The 17,954-nt window shown below is 37.7% G+C and overlaps 1 protein-coding gene across 7 annotated transcripts in view; it reads right to left on the bottom strand.

Moving 5' to 3' along the window:
• Positions 1–267: 267 nt before the first annotated feature.
• Positions 268–17,954, bottom strand: part of LOC112557432 (multidrug resistance-associated protein 1-like) — a 45,527-nt gene continuing 27,840 nt past the window's right edge. For all 7 annotated transcript variants that reach the window (XM_025227279.1, XM_025227280.1, XM_025227281.1 and 4 more), the window contains 14 exons: positions 16,743–16,932; positions 16,178–16,283; positions 13,426–13,540; positions 12,947–13,175; positions 12,608–12,752; positions 11,815–11,980; positions 10,970–11,169; positions 7,729–7,852; positions 6,787–6,888; positions 6,412–6,555; positions 6,072–6,230; positions 5,644–5,810; positions 3,992–4,186; positions 268–3,547 (listed from right to left, as the gene is read on the bottom strand). In XM_025227279.1, the coding sequence (XP_025083064.1) occupies positions 3,436–3,547; positions 3,992–4,186; positions 5,644–5,810; positions 6,072–6,230; positions 6,412–6,555; positions 6,787–6,888; positions 7,729–7,852; positions 10,970–11,169; positions 11,815–11,980; positions 12,608–12,752; positions 12,947–13,175; positions 13,426–13,540; positions 16,178–16,283; positions 16,743–16,932 (2,154 nt within the window). In that variant the 3' untranslated portion in view covers positions 268–3,435. The remainder of the gene's footprint in view (positions 3,548–3,991; positions 4,187–5,643; positions 5,811–6,071; positions 6,231–6,411; positions 6,556–6,786; positions 6,889–7,728; positions 7,853–10,969; positions 11,170–11,814; positions 11,981–12,607; positions 12,753–12,946; positions 13,176–13,425; positions 13,541–16,177; positions 16,284–16,742; positions 16,933–17,954) is intronic.

Raw genomic sequence — 17,954 nt, forward strand, 5'->3', positions numbered from 1 at the left:
TACCTAGCGATATTTGGTATGTGATAGAACTGGAATGATGTGTGAGAAGAAGGTGGTGAAGCTCAAGGGGATATGGGATAAGAGAAGCTGGTTCATGTTTTACTTTTATGTTGTTCACTCCTATAGGGCTTAGTTTGTTGATAATGTGTTAAAGAAAGGATATTGTTAATGTATTGCATAATCAATTTAAACAATATTTAATTGCCTGACTAAAATAAATAGTATTCATTCATTCACTCCCTCTTTCCTTCATGCAGATAGAAAACATACAAGGGCAAACTTTTATTTAAGTGCTAAGAGTATACGCTACACAAATCTTTCATTTATTATTATTATTTACTTTAAAGACTTGCACAGCTGAAATTAAAATCACGGATGCAAAATTACCAGCACAGTAAATTTTGAGGAAAATTCCATTCATGAAGTAGCTAAGTAGTAAAAACCTGCAGGAAATAACTGTCTGGAGACTTATTCAAAATGTAAGCTTTTCCAACATTAAGAACTATGCCAATATATCTGATGTACATTTGACTCTATCTTTTACATTTACATTGATCTTTATCAGTGTATTTTAACACTATAGACAACTCTTTTTTTAGTTTAAGCATAATAAGTACCATGTGCTCCCTTAATATGCTAAATACTGATGGTGAAGTATTAGCTTGAATTAACTGAAACAGAAATTTACAAGAGAGATCTTTTCTATTGTTATCAAAGATCTGGAAGGAAGTGTCAAACAGAATAACCTCTGCAACTGTAATGACAATATACACAGAGAGGTCATATAACATAAAAATTACATACACAGACTACATCAGATGATGATGAATAGTTGATTTTAGAAGAAGGGGGTGCAATGCTTTTGACATATTTTTTTACGAAACCTTCGTTGGCTCATACATAATGCATGTGCGCAAGGATACACACATATATGACAAACAGGACTGAATTGTGTCTATCCAATGCAACCTGGACCATCTGGTGCTTGGAGTGAGATGTTTCTTATGGTAGCCTTTGGCATGAAGTACATAGTCTGTTGCAACCTACATTTTGTTGTGTCATCATCTTATTTTATACACCACCTACTGTGACAGGCAAGGATAAACACTTTATAAGCTAACTTTATTGGAACTGTAGTGTGGGTTGGGCATTTGCAGTATTGCTCAGTTCTTCAGCAGGATTGAGCAAGCTGGGAGCAAATACTACATATCTTTCATCTTGACATATGATGTTCTGTAGATGTTTGCATGTTCTATTGCGTTAATCTATATGTGTTATTATTGTTATTATTTTACAAACTTACCATTTTTTTTTTTTAGCAAGTGTCTATCCAAGTTTTATTAGAATACCAGCCAGCCTACCAACAATAGACAAATACATGATAACAATTTGTAAATGTAGTTAAATCATCCTGTATTGAAGTAAAGAAAAACATAAAATGGCAGTGTATAGTTTAACATCTTTTTTACGAAAATACTGATTTGAAAATTCTTGATTAAAAACTGCAGCATAAAAGATGTAACATATATAATATACACACATAATCAAATGCTTGACTTTGACAATAAAGCCAGCAAATATATAATGTAGGCTTATAATACCAAAAACAGTTGCGGATCATAACATATGCTTTGAACTTTGTATAATTCAGTAAATTCTCTGAGACTGAAACTTATCAACAAATACCCAAATACTACACAAATACATAGCAAGGCCTACTATGGCACAGGTGCTCTATAAAGAATATACATAAATGTACTGCTAGTAATAATGCAAGAAAAGCTTGAACACCAGTTGATTTTCTGCATGTGTATATTATTTTAACTGGTAATACAATGTACATTACAATTGTTACAATGCAATGAAAATTTAATATAGTCTTTGCGATTTATGCTAATCAGATCTTAGCTTACCAGTAACAATACAGAAAGCTCTCTTCATTTTCTAAATGCTGCTTATTTTTAAAACCTGCATGATCTTGTATCTTAAAGTGATCTCTGCGCTTAATAGGTACAGAAAAATGGAAAGACTAAAATGTGTACAATATGCTTGTCTCTTGTTGGTGAAAAGTCAAACAGTTCTTTCGAACAACCTGTTTACTGTGGTCACTGCTTGCAATGCTGCAAGTATCCTGCAAAAACCTTCCCTGCCTGCAGCACACTCCCATCCCTGCATATGCTTAGTGGGCCATAGTTAAAACTGGTAAAGAATACTAGTTCCTGTCTTTTCATACAGATACATCTGCTGATTTTTCACAAGCTTTCTTCTATTTGTTTTTATATGAGAGCTAGGAAATCTGATCACACAACATATTGCAGTTTCTCAAGTCTGAACAGGTCGAAATATGACAAGGACAAGTTAGATTTAATTCCGTCAAGTAGTATGTAAAAATAAAAGTAGACTAGCTGAAATAGTCTAGTTTACCATACAAAACTGAATATTAAAAGTCCCCCCAAAATGAGTATGAAGTATCTAGGTATCTTATAAATAAATTGAATTGTGCTATTAATGTAGGTTTCAGTTGCCAGTGTAAACATATTTGAGAGAATTGTCACAGGTAAACTGCAATAGCAGATGACTGTTCATGTGGAAGTGTATTCTGGGGATCTTGATGACAGATGTTCCACTGTAATTATTTTCACATATATAGGCTGTACAGTAAAGCCCTGCCATACATGACCCATGCATACCAAGACTGCTTGTGTAAGCTGAAATTTAAGTAAAATAGTGAACCTCATCTTTCCTGAACACACACACACCTATCACATATTTCTTCTTACAAATAAGTCAACAAAGAACTCTGGTAATATACAAAAATTCAAGTCGTAAAAAATAGTGTAATAGTAACAAAAGAAGCACACAACCGTTACACTGACACGACTTGTCACAAGTGGCAATGCTGTGAAAAAAATGAGGAGTAAGAGGGGAACAGAGTAGAAATGGTTCCCAGAGTGAGATTTGGAAAAATGCAGCAAGACTTGAAGGTTTTGTGCACATTTAAAAAATATTTCTGTGTGTATATATATATACACAATTTTTATCTGTTTTTCTTGAACTTCTGCTGAGTGCATAAGTGAATTTAGGTGTATGTTTGCTGGGGTCTTAAAGTACATTGTATTAATTGTTATTTGATAGCATTTCAAGGCTTTTTAATGCACATTTGGATGTGCCATTATAAGCAAAGTGTTCTGTCAATGGTAGGACCATTCATCAAAGTGTGTATTTTAGTCTGAAAGGTTAGATCAATAATTTTTTTACTTTCTTTCTATCTTTGAAAGTAATATTAAATTTAGTTATGATAACATGGAAATGAAGAGACCTAGCCAGAAATCAGAAGCATAGTAACTGAACATATTAAAACTTATACGATGTAGATAGCAAGTTTCTGGACAAAATTTTTGGAAGTTGATGCAAGGATGGCACAAGTTTTAGACCTCACAGCAGGCCAGCATCATGTGCCAGTCCATAGAAGATGCTGTCCTTGTCATTTAGTAGTGTACTTGGCTTGTCAAATTCTTTCACTTGTCCATCAGCCAGTACTAAGACTCTGTACACAGTGAGAAGAGGTGAGGATTATAACTTTTCTGCAGTAATGTAAAATGAACAATGAATACCTAACACAAATGCCACTTTCACTTATTAAGTCCCACACGTAAGTTAAAGTTGTGAGTCTAAATTAGGCTTTAAAGAATGTAGTTATTATATGGTTATAATGAATTTTGACTGGAAAATATCAGAGATTAATGAACAAAATTTACCTGAAAGGATAAAAGTCTAGTTTAATTTTCATTTGCCAGGAAACATTCTTAATTGGTAAATTCATTAGTACTTTATGCAGTCGGGACTGAAGTGACAAGACATATGCTGTATAAGAAGCCTTCATCTGGAATACTTTATTTCAATTTAATTCCTCTTTGGGAAAAAAATACTCCAAGTGCCTTTCCATTTTCGTGCATCTTCCAAGTCTCTAATGTTGCAAGTTTGTACTTACCTATCATAGTCCATTATGGTGTTGAGTCTGTGTGCTATGGTTATTGTAGTGCAGTCTGCAAATTCTTTACGAATTGTACCCTGTATCAAGAGATCTGTCTCTAAATCAACAGCTGCAGTTGGTTCATCTAGAATCAAGATTTTTGTTCTGCGTAATAGTCCTCTTGCCAGACATAACAGCTGCCTCTGCCCCACACTAGATCATGACAGAAAACATTTCAGTGATTAAATGTGGGCATCTTTAATTATGTGTCAGATGGCAAACCTATATAATTACACCTGCTGGAAAAATTATGAAAATAAGTTGTAAATATGTATAATCTTGGCTGGTTAATAATAAATGCAAAATTTGTAAAGCGCATACTCACCCTCCTGTTGAGTATGCTCTTAGCGCTTAAGAACAACAATGAAACAAAGACAGCATACAAGGGACAGGAAAGCAAACAAATAACATATAAACTATAAAATAATAAACAACAGAACTAACAAAGAATAAAATCAAATACAGAAAACAAAAAGGAACCAAAGAACAAGAACAAGAACTGAGACTAACATATTGCAAAAGGAAGGGTGTGAAAAAGGACCAGCATTATGGGAAAGGTTGTTAGGAGTAATGTTTACGGAAGATAAATAAGTTGGGCAACAGAACACTGAACTCTTTGAAGGGAAGAAAGAGTGACCTCAAGACCACCAACTAAGAGTGTATTGCAGATATTGTCAGATAGATGGTAAACAATGAGATCAATGTTTATGAGTTAGACTGCACATAGCCTGATTCAAATTAAACCACAGAGCTTCTTAGCAGTAAAGTTGTCACTGTCCTTGAAGTGCACATTGAAATCATTGATAAGAAATGTCCTTCCTTGCAGAGTGTTCAAGAATGTCATGGAACTGATAAAAAAACATGAAACCATTTTTCTTACTGGGTGTTCTGTAAAAGCAATATTCTAGCATCATGAACAATTGCATAGGAATTTTAAATGAGCGTGACAAGTTGACATGTAGCATGCACTAGAAGAAATCACTGTGGAAATACAAACAGTAATTCGGAAATGGAATCAGCATTATAATAACCAGTAAACATAAGAAAACCATATCTGACAGGGACTGCTGTGACTGTGCAGCAACAAAATGATTAATAAGCTGTTCTGGCCGGCTGGTGAATAATAAAATCAATGCAAGTGATTAACAATTAGATCATAGAGGAACCCAATAGTCAGGTCCAATGGTACCACTGCCAGAGAGGTAAGAAAAAGAGGGCAAGAATCAAGGAACATATACACAGAATCACAAGAACATACAGTGAAAACAGAAATATGGTACCAATGATCTCATTTTGAAGAAACAGCAGTCCAGAATGGGGAAAAATAAGATAAAAAAGTGAAGCAGACAAATGCAACAGACTCGGAAGATCTAAACAAAGAGATCAATGGAAAAAAAAAAAAACCCAGCAAAAACCCACACGATGTAGAAAGGCATCACATCTGTTTAGGTAAAAGGACATCATTTTATTAATTCATAACAGTAACTGTGTGTGTACGTAACTTATTTTTTTGTAAAGAAAATGCAAAAAAGTTCTTTATGGATTAGCTTTTGCTTCTTCAGTCCCTTATACATTATTTTTTTTATCTTTAAATTGTCTTTTTCTTTTACCTGAGATGTCGCCCCTCTTCACCACAGTGATATTCTAGACCATCGGGTAACTCCCGCACAAAGCTTATCAGATGAGCATGATGAAGTGCATCCCACAGTTCTCGGTCACAAAACTGGCCAAAGGGGTCAAGGTTCATGCGTAAACTTCCAGAGAAGACAACTGGATCCTGGAAAGATTTCAAATCCCGACACTTTTTTTTTTAAAGTATTAAAAAAATCCTGTAGTGTAGAGAATACTGGCAGAGAATGTATTGTCATAAATGATGACATTTTTTAAGATTTTACTCATTTACGTTAAAGTTGTACCCTGAATAACCAGAATACCTCAAAAGTTCTTGCTAGAAATTCCAAAAGAAAGTGACAGCTTCTAAAGGACTTTGACCACAAGAGAAACGAAGCAAATGCTGCATAAAACATTTGCTGATTACCTGTGGCAGGATGGTAATTCTGGAGCGCAAGTCACACAATCCAAGAGAGCTTATATCAACCCCATCAATACTGATGGTTCCTGTTGTTGCCTCTATTAACCTGAAGAGTGCAAGGGTCAGTGAAGACTTGCCAGCACCCGTTCTTCCTACTATACCCACCTGCAAGTTACAAGTAACAAAATATTTTATTTCATCTATCAAGATGAAATAAAACACATAAAATGCAAAAAACATCTTGGTACGCCTATAAAGAAGAACAGCACAGACAGAAGTTATAGCATTATCACTCTTGAACATATTCAAAATAAAGACTTTTTTCAGACATGAACTCCTTGCCTACCTTTTCACCACCCCTGATATTGACATCAATATGCTTCAATACCAGGTCAAGTCCAGGCCTATACCGTGTAGAATAATTTGCCAATATGACATTTCCATGACTAGGCCAACCTAATCTTGGCCTTACTGATGTCACACGAGGAGCCTGGTAAAAAAAGGAATATTGGGTGAATATAAGTTTTTTCTGCAGCATTATTGTAAGGATTACATTATGGACTACTGTAATTGTTCTCAGCATATTGCTGTTTTGAAAGTAAGATTTTGTTTCTATAACTTAAAACTATTCTAGTGTGCATGATCTGTAAAGACAAGGGCCTGAGAATTCAGTAATCATATTTATCAAAACAATAGTGAATGATAAGCTTAGTTTTCTGACCTCAGTCTTAAGTTCCGAGTATTCTTGCACCCTTTCCACAGAGACAATGTTGGTCTCTAGATCACTTACAGTACGGACAAGCCACTTCAAGGCTTGCGTTATCTGAAAAACAAACCTGTCACTACAAATGGCAGTATAAATTTGTCAAAAACAGGTGACATCAGATGATTTTTTTCTTAAAAAGGAGCAAGAGTTGTGTGTGCATGCCTGGGTGTGAAAAGTTAGCATGTTTTGTTCACGCCCAAGTCAAGCTTCACCCAAGAATTGGGGTATATTTACTGATGACAACCTCTAGACATAATGCATTTACTGTACTGCTAAATATGGAACTACCTCAACCCCTCAAAGTGATGTCAGGGTTATTGTGTTTGAGTCTACAGTGATGATATGAAGTTTGTCAAACTTGTGGCATATCATTTCCTTGTGACAACTTTGAGGTTATGGTCAGTGAACTTTTGTTTGTAAAAGAATTTGTTTTTGTTTCTAGGCTTCACACTGAGATAGGTTTAGTCTTAAATCAGGACTGAACTGCATGAATAATTTTCTTTGACTGTGTTTTGGATATGTGGTAACTAACATGTGAGAGACTCTTTGGTTATGCAGGTAATTTTGATGATAATTTTGAGAGTTGAATAAGAAATAATCATTTTTATTTTGTTATGATAAATTTGGACAGAGCTTACATAGGCAGAATAGTCCTATTTTATTGTCTTTGTAAAAGAATATGGAAGTGTCTGGCTGTATGTGAAAGTGAAGTGTGTACAATTGCTGGGACAAACGTCATTGTTTTTCTGTGATAATGAAACTTTTAATGAATATTTGAAATTTCATTGCAGCAATTTAAAAATGATTCAGAGATAAATAAATCAAAACTAGTTCTACAGGAGCCAGAGTTTAGCAAGTCGATTATCTGGAATAACTGTCACATCAAACCTAACTGACCTGTAAGGCATAGGTGATCGATAAACCTGCCTGACCCCCTGTTATATCAGGTGTGACCAAGACAAACACACTGCTGGCAAAAACAATGCTGGTGCTGACCATTTCTATCCACACTCCAAGCCACCTGTAGAGATTGCATTGTCAGCAAAATATAGATCACTAAAGTTTGCATTCATCATTGATAGTGAGGTAGTACAAAAGTTATGTAAGGATAGTCTTAAATTTCTAAAGAACTACTCCACCTGGCTATTTCACAGTTCACACAGAAGAAGACTACAGCATGTTTTTAAACACTATCCCCTTTCAAGTGTAAAGTAGATCATTACAGTTGCAGTGGCTTTTACAGGTACTTCAGTTTTGCACAACCAGATTTCTGGAGTACAGACAGGATGCGAATCAACAGTGACGTTGGATGAAGATGATGCAGGATAAAACCCACTGGGTATTTAGCTTAGGACATGGGCTGGGTGAAAAATTTCTTAGGCTTAGTCTGTGTGAAGGTCACTGGGCTATAGGTGGCCATCCCTTAGTTACTGTACTTGTAAAAAATAGAATAGGAGGACTGCAGGACTATGCAAAATGGCTTCGACAATCACTGAAGGCTACATACATGCTGCAAATAACTTGTACTTTGGCATTAAGATTGTTTTTTTGTTGGGACATTGTGGGACTGGTAGAGGCCAAATGGCCAGGTTTTTGGGAGACGGCAACTGATGAAAATCACAGGCTCTGATACAGTGGAAAGGAAACCAGACATGAGCACGGCATAAGTTTCCTTGTAGTTGGAACTGTCATCAACTGTACACACACTTCCAGCATGCTGATTCCCATTTGTATCACTGCCAGGCCTCATAATGTCAGCATGTTCACATTCCAACTTCCATTTACAAAGACAGTGAAGTGGAGGAGTTTTGAAAACAGATGGAAAAGTTCATAAAGACAGTACCAAGAAAGGACATTCTCACTACCCTGAACATGGTACACTGTAATGTAGTCACCCTCGTTGTAAACATAAAAAGATGCTACTTTCAATAGCCCAAGAAGTGCTTGGGTTACAAAAAGAGGAAATGAAAACTGTGGATTACAGTTGTAATCCTAGATCTTTGTGATCAAAGGAGAGCCTTGAAAAAAGAGAAGAAAAACAGCCCTGAAACAGTTTCCATGTCTAAACCAGTGAACTATGATAAAAAAGGGGATAGAGGAAGATAATGAGAACTTGATCAAAGGCCAGCGTCAGAGCAGAGAGGAAGAAATGGCACGAGAAAACAGTGAAAAGGCCTATCAACTACTAAAGACTCTTACCAAGACAGATCAACACAAGATGTCAGTCATCAAAAACTGCAATGACCACCCTCTTTTGGATAGCACTGCTGTACTCAACAAATTGGGTAAGCAGCGCCAAAACACAGAACAAGCCCAATCAGTCAACCTAAGCAAAGTGATGCTGAAAGTAATCCAGAATAGCATCAACACCACTTCAGGCAGAAGCACAACTGAACAAATCTTCCACTGCTGCATCCAGATTGTAGAAAAAATCTACAGCACCAGCAGGATCTCTTCCACAACTACACTGACTTTTAAAAAAGAGCTGTTGCATGTGATGCAAGCATTCAACATTGAGAAGGGCCTCATGCAAGTCAATGAAACACTGTACAATAGCTTAGTGTACACAGTACTACTGGATAACCCAACAGAAGCTTTCTTTGACACAACAGTGGGCGACATCAAAGGTGCCCCCTTGTGCTGGTACCATTCAACATTTTTTTTGGAGACCTTCATGCAAGAAACCCTTGACAACTATCACACCTCCATTTCCATCAGTGGGAGGTCTATATGCAGTCTACATTTTGCAGATGACATCATCAATATAATGGTAGGCACCAATGGTTAACTACGAAATCTTACCAACAAACAGCAGAATATAGCATGGAGACTAGCACTGACAGGTCAATGGCAATGGGAAAGTAGACCTGCATGAATGGAGCATGGCTCAAAGAAGTGAGCAGCATTAAATACAGTGATACCTCGGTTCTCGAACGCCTTGACTTTCGACCAAATTGGTATTCGACCAGGAAATTCGAGAAAATTTTGTCTTGGAATTCGAACAAATATTTGGAACTCGAACATCCGAACGTCCGAGTTGAGCCGAATGGCGTTCATTCTGCCCAGCGCGCCTTGCTTGCGTCATCAGTGACAATAACCATCCCCCTTCCCTCCTCCCTCCACATTCATTCCCTCCTGCCATAAAGTTTGGTACAGGTACAGTAAATGAAACACAATTTACTGTACTGTACAGTACATTTTTGTTTTGTTTTTTTTATTTATTTTTGTTTTTGTTTTAATAAATACACTTTTATTTCTTATTTCTTGTTGAGACTCATGTTTTTCTACATATTATATACAAATTAGGCCAGTAAATAGGCATTTTCTGGGGCTTGGAACGAATTAATCCAGTTTCCATTATTTCCTTTGGGTTTCATTGCTTCGGTTCTCGAACAATTTGGTTCTCGACCGTCCTCCCGGAACGAATTATGTTCGAGAACCGAGGTATCACTGTACTTGGAATCCACCTTTTCTAAGACAGCAGCTTCATGGCAGACGTCTGCATAAGGATTGCGAAAGGTTAGGATGAATTTAGCACAGCATCACATTTGCTATTAATTACATGTTTTAAAAGTCCCTTGTACTTCCAATCTGTTGTTCAGATGTGAAAAGTGGACTCTGCTTGTTGATATGGAAAAGAGAATACAGGCATTCAAAAACAAGTGCCTGAGGAGTTGCTCTGGATCTCATACAAGAAATATAAAACAAATGACGTTGTGCAGAGCATAGTTGCTGCCATTGGAAGACACCAGGAACTCCTCACAACAGTCAAGCAGCGTAAGGGGTCTGGTTTGGGCATGTGATCCAGCACAACACACCATCTAAACTGTCTTTCAGGGTATCTTAAAAGGAGGGTTGATGCCAAAATGGATTGAAGAAGAACTGGCTTGCAAATATAAAGGAGTGGATTGGTCTTTAAGGACCGACTCAAGGGCTAACTGGTCAGTCTTGTCAACTGCTGTATACGACCAGTCCCAGTGGACCTGCATAACAATTTGTCAACTGGTACTAGTCAAGAGGTGAATAAATAATCATCTTCCTTACATCGTATGGCTGAACCTAGTCATGCTAATCTTCATAATAAATAATAGTTTAATTGTGATACAGTAGCAACAAATTCCCTTATGGATAAAGATACCTGTTAGCAGTGATGCCAGCAAAATAGAAGACCTGGTTTTTGTCTATTCTCTGCAGACACTCTCTAACAAAACGATTAGTGGCTCCAAAAGCCCGAATAACACTTGCTCCTGATAGCGTCTCACTAAAGTGGTTGTAGATTGGAGAACGTGTCACAGCCTCCAATCGTTTCAGTTGACGAGAAGTTGGCACAAAGAACCGCTGAAAGTTAAAAAAAAATTCTGGCTATAAACTTATTCTCAGTATTTAAGATTTTATCTTTTGCTAAGCCAATATATGTACACTTTCTTTTGGATCATGGGCAGGGAATGTCTGGCCTGCAGGCCACATGAGGCCTGCAAAATCATATGATCTGACCTTGCCAAGGCAACTACAGGTTAAGCGAATCACAAAAACAATATAAATTGTGAGGGACAAGTAAGGAATGTTGATCTCAGAATATCGAGGTTACGCATAAGTACATGATGGGATAGACACATGTACCTCTTGTCAGCAGCCTGACTCTGTGGACAGTCAGTGCTATAGGCAGGCTGGGAGTGTTAATGCAAAGTAGCAAAAAATACAGATTGAACAAATACAGCCGGCTAATTTTTAAGTTGATAATTCTGTATGGCGTGCAAATATATAATTAGTCTTTGGCAGAAAAAAGGTTCCCCACCCCTGTACATGCATGATTTACATTATGCACTAAAGGACAGGCATGCACCCATGCCTGAACAAATACACTTCTGCACACATCTATACTCTCCTTCACATATTCCAGTCCTGGAAAAATTGTCTCAGCCCACAAAAGAAAGAAAATGTTAATCTTTTCAATCAAATAAACAAACCAGAAGAATGTCTTACTTGTAGGGCATAGTATCCAACAGCCAAAGGAAAGATGACAGACATGAACAATGGAGTGGTGATGGAGATGACACACAGGGTGCTCAAAACGGAAAACACGCACATGACAAACATGAAGAAAATCTGAGGTAATGTGTTGTCTATTGTCTCAACATCACGTGCAAATCTGTAAACATGACAGTTTATAGCATAAAAGTCTTTTTTTAAAGTACCATCTTGATATCACTAACTTCATTTAAGCAAAAAAGTAATGCAGTATTGTAGTAGTACCACTGGATGGACAGAACCTCCTCCCTCTTTCTCTGCCCTGATCCCTCCCTCTGCCAAAAAAAGACTAATGTAACAACCAATCAAGGCAACTCTTGAATTAGGACAGAATGAAATTGAAGGAGCAAGGAATTTTGTAAAGATTTAAATAATCTTTCTAATATTTTTTTTCTTGGCTGTTATTACTATCGAGAGCGTCAGCAGGCATAGGTTTTTGACCTTGTGATTAGACTTTCCTTCAGCTAAATATATCCCAGTCTGCAAAGCTAGTGGGTTAGTAGTGGGCTACTTACCCACTGGGGCCCACTACTAACCCACTAGCTTTGCAGGCTGGGATGTTTGCCTTCAGAATCAGAGTTTATTCAATTTCTGCACACAACAAAACAACCTAAGCAACTGATGTATGTGCTAAGCTCCTGATAAAAACATTAGTTCAGTATTATCAGAAACAAACTTCAGTAGCATTACATAAAGCCCAATACAAAAAAACAAATATTAATATTAAAACAGGAAAAAAACTAATGACCTGTTTACAATTCTTCCTGATGGTGTGGTGTCAAAAAAGCTCATAGGAGACCTTAAGACCCGATCCAGCATTGCAGCATGCATATTTCCAGCTGCTTTTACCATTTGTGTGGCAGCAAGCCAAGCATAGAGACTGATGAATACAGCTAGAGAGAAAAACAAGCGAGGTGTAAAACACTTTACCATTAGGACATACAGTTTTACAGATGAAGAATGTCTTTTTTTACTTTTCAAGCTTAATTATCTCAATGATATTTGGCAAGCATCTTATTTTTTTTTTTACTTTTCTTTAAATAAGAAAACGCTGAGCATTATATGTATGTACAGAAACTACTCTTACCTTGTAATGCTCCAAACACCCCATAGAAAGTCAGATAATATTTGTTGGTTTTTTGGACATTCAAAGCTGTAGCATTAGAAGACAGAATAATGGGGTTCTCAGTCCATTCAGCGAGCCAGAAACTGGCATAGATATTGGTCACTTGGTACATTGCAAACAGCAGGAAGATGACCACACAAGACAGGCGTCCAATATGGTATGCATATGAACCAAATACAGTGATCTTCACCTAAATTAAAATACATCTGTGTGATAAAATAATGCTGTAACACGTCATTATGCATCAGAATTAGTTTTAATTTAAGCATAATGTTTTACTTATGACTCAGGCATATGCATCTACATTTGCATAAGATGTCTGATATGAAGATGATGACCAAAATGTCCTGCTGGGGATTTAGTTGTATATCTCAAACAACATATTCTGCGGACAGTTAAAAAAGGTTTAATTTATATGTAGTGTTGGTGACAAGACTTACACTGCCAGTAGCAGCCTGCTCCTCCTCTGTCAACTGTGTAGCAAAAGGAGAAATCATAATGGCGTCACTGGGAGAGTGAGGTGGGAGACTTTTACTTTCCTGAGATTGTAAGAACCTATTTTAAAATATAAGAACATGAAACAAATTGGAATTCGTTTGAAAATCATAAGAAAAAATATATCATATTATTTTAGGACATGTGGGTAAATTCTTTGTGTGCTTGTGTGTGTATGAAAGAAAGACATGGGTAGATGCAAGCACATGCACATTTGCTTATGCATGTCTGAATATTTCTGGATATTTGCTTAATATATCTCTAATGGAAATTGATGAGTATCTGAACTGGTGAAACTTGATATAATCAAAGAAGTTTGTTTATTATTTCTTTAAGATTTTTACATTTTATAAAATAAATCATTCAGAAATGATCAATCAATAATGTTGTTTTGCCTCTGTGATCCAAATGTCTAGCTCTTAACTCCCTTAGTCCTATCTATAAAAGTCAAGGATCTGTAAGAAGGACTGATTTTCTAAAGGTATTAACTTATAATATATATATAATAAAAGAAAATAAAATTCTGTCCAAGCAGATTGTTAACCTTTATATGAGAATGGTATAAATGCTATGTTTGGTTTGAAAAGGTGTTTCAACTTCAGAAGAATTGATGGTCAAAACACTTGCTCATCACCACTGCAGTGAGAATTAAAAAGTACTGGATTAAGTTGTCCACTTGGGAAACTGTGTGCAACACCTGTTCACAAGACTGGTCATTGGGTTTTCTCTAGGTACTGCAGTTATGTCCCTCCTCTAGCATGAAATCACCTCTAGAAGAAAAATCTTTTAAGCAATCAACCGACAAAAATACACCGACAAAAGGCAACCAGACGAATTTGTCTTATTATTAAGTTCAGGTAAGCATTTTGCTATGCCTTAATGTAGAATAGGCACCTGAAATCATTTGTGTCATCTGCAGTTCAGCTGCTCAATCACAGATTGTGTTTGCATGAGTGAGATGTTATAGGTGTGCATATGGATGGTCTAGAGCAGACCTGGGCAAAGGCCGGCCCGCCTCCTGTCTCTGACCGGCCCGCCCGCTGGCCTGCCCGCCAGTATATACTATATATACACTATTGGGTAAACTGAGTTAACTATATTAGTCCGTCCCTCTAAAACCATCCCAATTTCTCATGCGGCCCCTTGGGAAAATTAATTGCCCACCCCTGGTCTAGAGGTAAGATTGCATTTTTTATTTTTGCTTTTTTCTTTAGATTGTGTCACTTCATACTTTTTCCTTGTATCTAGAACTTATTTTGTAATCAGAACTTTTTATACACAGTAATGGAACATATTTCACGTTTCAATTGCCCTTTGGGATGAATAAAGTTGCTCATTGTCGTCATAAAAACAACACTGCTCAAGGAACATAGTTCAAAAGACATGAAAAGGGATTTTTGTAAAGATATGAGGCTATACAAAATGATGAACTATTGCATGACATGATGTCTACACGCAGATAATAAGGCTACTAGGCTAGAAGATAACAAAACCACTAATCACAGCTTTAAGAAAAAGGATTCACATACAGTGATAACAATTTTACCTTATGATGGGGAAGCAGCAAGATAGTCTAGCAGTTACAGCAGCAGAATCCATGCCCAAAGATTCAATACAATGTACACCCATCCCCAATGCCCCAGTAGACCCAGCAGTACAATGGGTACCTGACTCCTTAGAGCAGGGGTGGGCAATTAATTTCCCCAAGGGGCCACATGAGAAATTGGGATGGTTTAGAGGGCCGGACTAATATAGTTAACTCAGTTTTACCCAATACTAAGGTGACCAGACGTTTCGGGGGCGAAAGCGGGACACGTGCCAATGATGGTGTCGTCACCGTCAAAGAACGCAGAAAAAAGTGATTTTTAAAGACAACCGGGACATTTGATCGACTTGCCAGAAAGCCAGAAAGCAGGACATCGGGCGTCCCGCCCGATGAGCAGGCGGGACACGAGGTCAAAAGCGGGACGTCTGGTCACCTTACCCAATACTGTATATATAGTATAAATACTGGCGGGCGGGCCAGCTGGTCAGAGACAGGAGGCGGGCCGGATCCGGCCCACGGGCCAGCCTTTGCCCAGGTCTGCCTTAGAGGGTTGGGAAAGGGATAGGCACCGCCAGCTGAGAGATCAACTACTACTGTAAGCTTGCTATTCATCCAGGTTGGCAGTACTGTGACATCAATCACCAAGGAAGCATTGTGCTATAACCAGGAAGGTATCAACAAACTTGCAGGTGGCAATAACAACACCAGCGTTAAGTGGATGCTTTGTGTTCTATGTGTGCGAGTTGATGGCTGAGGTAGCAAGAAGTAGCAGCAGTGTGTATGGAAGTATAAATAGTAAATGGGACAATGTGAGAGGAGTTAATCTGAATGTGTAAGTACTTTGCTTATGAATGTTCTTTAAACACATACCTTGATTAACATCGTGTAAGTCCCCTAGAGCAGGAAAAGGCAGGGATGGGGGCCCGTGAGCTGACATTATTTTTAACTGAAGCTGGCATTGAGATAATTATATATCAGCTCCTGTATTTTTTATGTTAATGTGGATAGCCAGACTAGGGCACCCTCCTTCCACATGCTCAGTTCTCCAAGGCCAATATCAAGCACTTAAGGAAAAACTTGGAACTCGATAAATATCTTATAATACAATAACTGAGTTCTAACTCGTTTAACAACTATTTATAAACTGAGACCTTCTGCTTTCTCTGGCGAAGGCTGCATCATCACCAGAAGTTCCTCCCTCTGATGTACTGGTGACAGACTCCACATGCTCCATCATCTTGCATCGCAGTTGAAACACTGCACAGAGATCATGGTGTCTACCTGAGCATGCTTTACTGATCTGTAACTGCTAGACATGATTCTACTACATGTGTGACATGTAAAAGTCACAAAGCCGTCAGTTATGTTTTACAATACAGAACAAGAAATTTAGTTGTCTTTTACACCTTACTGCTTAAAATTGACATAAGATACTGTATTGAATAAAGCATTTGCATCTGCTTGAGAATGAAAATAACATATAGTTGAGAACAAGAATGAAGATAAAACTTCCTAATTCGCAAGGAATTATTTTCTATTTTGATACTGCAGTATGAAACTTCTTTATCACCAGATATGGATATTATTTCATAACAATGACAAATTAAAATCTGTGAAACATTTGAGTATTGTCGCTCAGTCAAAATAATATCAGGTGATTTTGTTCTGAATCAGGCCTTCCAACCATATCTATTGGCCTCTTTTATTTGGACTTACCTTCGGGATCATCTTCAGCGTCGGTGTCATCTGAAGTTGACAGCACAAAGTGTAGGTATTGTGCCAAGGGTCCATTACGTCTCATTAACTGCAGATATGATCCTGCCTCCACAATCCTTCCCTCTTGCAGCAACACGACTGTGTCTACTAGTGGTAGCCAGTGTACAGCATGTGTCACAAGTACACGGGTCTGGGGGGAGAATGTTTTCTCTTGTTACAGTTTCAGCCAAAATAGTCAAATTTGGTTCAAAATGTCTTAAAGGTCTTGTAGATTGTAATTTTTGTCAGTGTAAGATACTGTTTCCCCAAATGGAGAGACCTGCATACAAACATGAGGGCTGTATATCTTAATAATTAATAATAAACGATTAATAATTAATGGAGCACCAGTATGTGATATCAGTTTTCTTAGTTTTCAGAAGAAGCCTATCAGTCTGTAGGGGAAGCAGATAGCTGAGTGGTCAGAGTGCTGGCATTTGAACTAAAAGGTACACAGGATTGATACCCAAGCAGCGCAGAAAACTTATCCTAGTTGACCCAATTTGTGGGAATGGATACCCGACTCCATAGAGGGTTGGGGAAGGTAAGGCAGTGAGGAAGAGGAGATAAAGTTGGCCCCAAGAAGAGTGAAGTCTCTAACATCTCACCTCACAAGGATGTGATCAGGTTAGGGGAGGACATTTACCCTATCAGTATGTCCTTCCCCTCTAACTTTAGAAGTCTTCAAGGCCACAGTTGAAGGAAAATTTGCAGAGCTGTACCTGGTGAAATGTGATGTAGACACCCTCGATAGAAACATCAAAGAGGGGCTAATGTCAACAGCCCAGGAGGTTCTAGGGTGACATGGGTCACGAATGACATTCTAGATCTCTGACCAAAGGAAGGCCTTGTAGAGAGAGAAAAGAAAACCCAAAGCAGCTACCAAATAAAAAGAAATGAACTGTGCCATCAAGAGAGAAATAAAGGCATCTAGGGTAAACTGGATCGTGAGCCATTGCCAGGACATAGAGGATGGAATGACACGAGGTGACAGCAAAAAGGCCTACCGACTTCTAAAGGCCCTCACTAAGAGAGATCAGCACAAGACCTGTCATCAAAGACAGCAATGGCCACCTTCTCACAGAAAGAAATGCTGTACTCAACCAACAGCAAAAGTGGGAATGGCCAGACTAGATAGGATCTGGTATAGCCATAAGAAAAGCTAGGTTCACT

Source organism: Pomacea canaliculata, linkage group LG2 (assembly GCF_003073045.1).
Source record: "Pomacea canaliculata isolate SZHN2017 linkage group LG2, ASM307304v1, whole genome shotgun sequence".
Lineage (NCBI taxonomy): Eukaryota > Metazoa > Mollusca > Gastropoda > Architaenioglossa > Ampullariidae > Pomacea > Pomacea canaliculata.